Source organism: Zingiber officinale, chromosome 1B (genome assembly GCF_018446385.1).
Source record: "Zingiber officinale cultivar Zhangliang chromosome 1B, Zo_v1.1, whole genome shotgun sequence".
NCBI classification, from domain to species: domain Eukaryota; kingdom Viridiplantae; phylum Streptophyta; class Magnoliopsida; order Zingiberales; family Zingiberaceae; genus Zingiber; species Zingiber officinale.
In genome coordinates this window covers 138,704,956-138,706,785 of record NC_055986.1, presented here as the reverse complement: position 1 = coordinate 138,706,785, position 1,830 = coordinate 138,704,956, and the positions used below count along the sequence as shown (strand labels likewise).

Below are 1,830 nucleotides of genomic sequence, written 5' to 3'. Positions count from 1 at the left end.
AATAAGCATATTTCGTCGCTAATATATATTTACGACAAGCTTATAACGACGACTCTAGCGACGAAATTTTATCGTCTCGAATATTTATTAGCAACGAAAAAGTATTATTAGCGACGATAAAAATCGTCGCAAAATATCTATTTTCTTGTAGTGGGAGAGGGTGGGTTTCATCTATACCCAAGTTTTTGGGTTTCATTCCAAAATCTTGATTTCATTCTCATAAACCAAACACAAAGTTTGGGAATGAATCTATTCCCTCATTCCCAAACCCCTAAACCAAACGTCACCTAAGAAGCTTAAAAGTTTCTTTAGGTTCCAAAGCACAACTAAGCTTAAGAAATTCGACTGTCTCATCTTTGAATCTACTATTAAGTTCTTCAATTTGAAAATCTATTGCAGCAACAAATACATCAAATTGATAGTGGTGTTCAACTGTAATTGAGTCATTTTGTTGACAAGAACGACCTGTAGCAAATTTATAACGAGCTTCCATATGAGGTATCTCAATATCATATTTGGCACAAACTTCTTTCACATAATTAAGTAGAATAACAAAACCTTCTTCTCTTAAAGTATGAAGCAAAATTTTAGTAGTTGAAATAGAGCCCATTGCATTTAAAATATCTAGAGATTTCTCTTGCAATGCTCTACAAAGCAGATTTGTTATCCCCATTATCTTTTGCATCAAGTGTAATATGAATATGAAATCAAAAGACTTTATTGCAATCAACAAACCATTAGCTTCACCACGGATGGAGTTAGAAGACCCATCAACCACCATCTTTTCAAACACGGAAATCACAGAGCTATACATATCAATCATCCAACAAATTGACTCAAAATTAGTACTCCAACGAGTCTTTCCAGGTAGTAGAAAATTGCTAATTTGATTACATCCTCTACCGGTATCACGTTCACCAGTAGCTATCATATGTGCAACTTCAATTCTTTGAGCAGGATGTAACTTAGCATGACGTTTAGGAGATGCATTAATGAGATTACAAATTGAATTCAATTTTGAAAAGAATAACCAAATGGATACCTCTTTTTCAGTAGCTGCAGTTAATGCTAGTTGAAATTGATGATTGAAACAATGTACATAATATGCACATGAACAATCTTTTAAGAAAAGAGCTTGTAATCAATTCCAAGAACCACGCATATTGCTAACACCATCATATCCTTGTCCCCATATATTGTGAATATGAAAGTCATAACGACCAAGTGCATCAGATATTTCTTTCTTAAGTGTTGCAGCAGTTGTATCAGTTACATGTACAATGGCGAAAAATCGCTCTTGTAAAAAACCATCAATATCTACAAATCTCAATACAATAGTCATCTGCTCCTTGTTAAATGTATCTCTTGCTTCATCAACTAAAATGCAAAATTTCACATCCCCAATTTCTTTATGAATCTTGGTTCTCACTTGGTTGGCAAGAATATTTAAGATATCTTTCTGAATATCCGGTGAAGTATACTTTGTATTTTTTTTTGAGCTTTCTCTAAGACAATGCTCCCAATACTCTCATTCATTTTCCCTATAAATTTTATCATCTCAATAAAATTTCCATGATTATTAGAAGATGGAGAATCATCATGCCCTCTAAATGCACATGCTTGCAAAGTGAGTCATCGAATGCTTTCAATAATTGCTATAAGCCGCAATTTGTTCTTCTGCTTTTCTTCTAAAGATTGTGCATTCATCACTTTGTCAATATGACGAGGTATATTCATCAAATTATCAAGATATTCCACAACATTATTATGTGGTGAAGTATTGCATCCTATATGCGTCAAAAATGCGCATCTATCCCCATCATTAACTCA

At 33.5% G+C, this 1,830-nt stretch overlaps 1 protein-coding gene across 1 annotated transcript; it reads right to left on the bottom strand.

Annotated features, from left to right (window-relative positions):
- Positions 1-283: 283 nt before the first annotated feature.
- On the bottom strand, positions 284-1,342 carry LOC122042670. Its single transcript, XM_042602914.1, has 2 exons — positions 1,156-1,342; positions 284-1,056 (listed from the first exon to the last, which is right to left on the bottom strand). Exons 1-2 carry the CDS (start codon positions 1,340-1,342, stop codon positions 284-286), a joined length of 960 nt encoding a protein of 319 aa, XP_042458848.1.
- Positions 1,343-1,830: the final 488 nt, after the last annotated feature.

What these genes read in the sequence shown, in the direction of transcription:
- LOC122042670 (XM_042602914.1), bottom strand. Translation starts at nt 1,342, where the DNA reads ATGACTATTGTATTGAGATTTGTAGATATTGATGGTTTTTTACAAGAG. An exon ending in TGGTGTTAGCAATATGCGTG is followed by an intron (nt 1,057 to 1,155) that starts GTTCTTGGAATT and finishes CATTAACTGCAG; the next exon opens with CTACTGAAAAAGAGGTATCC.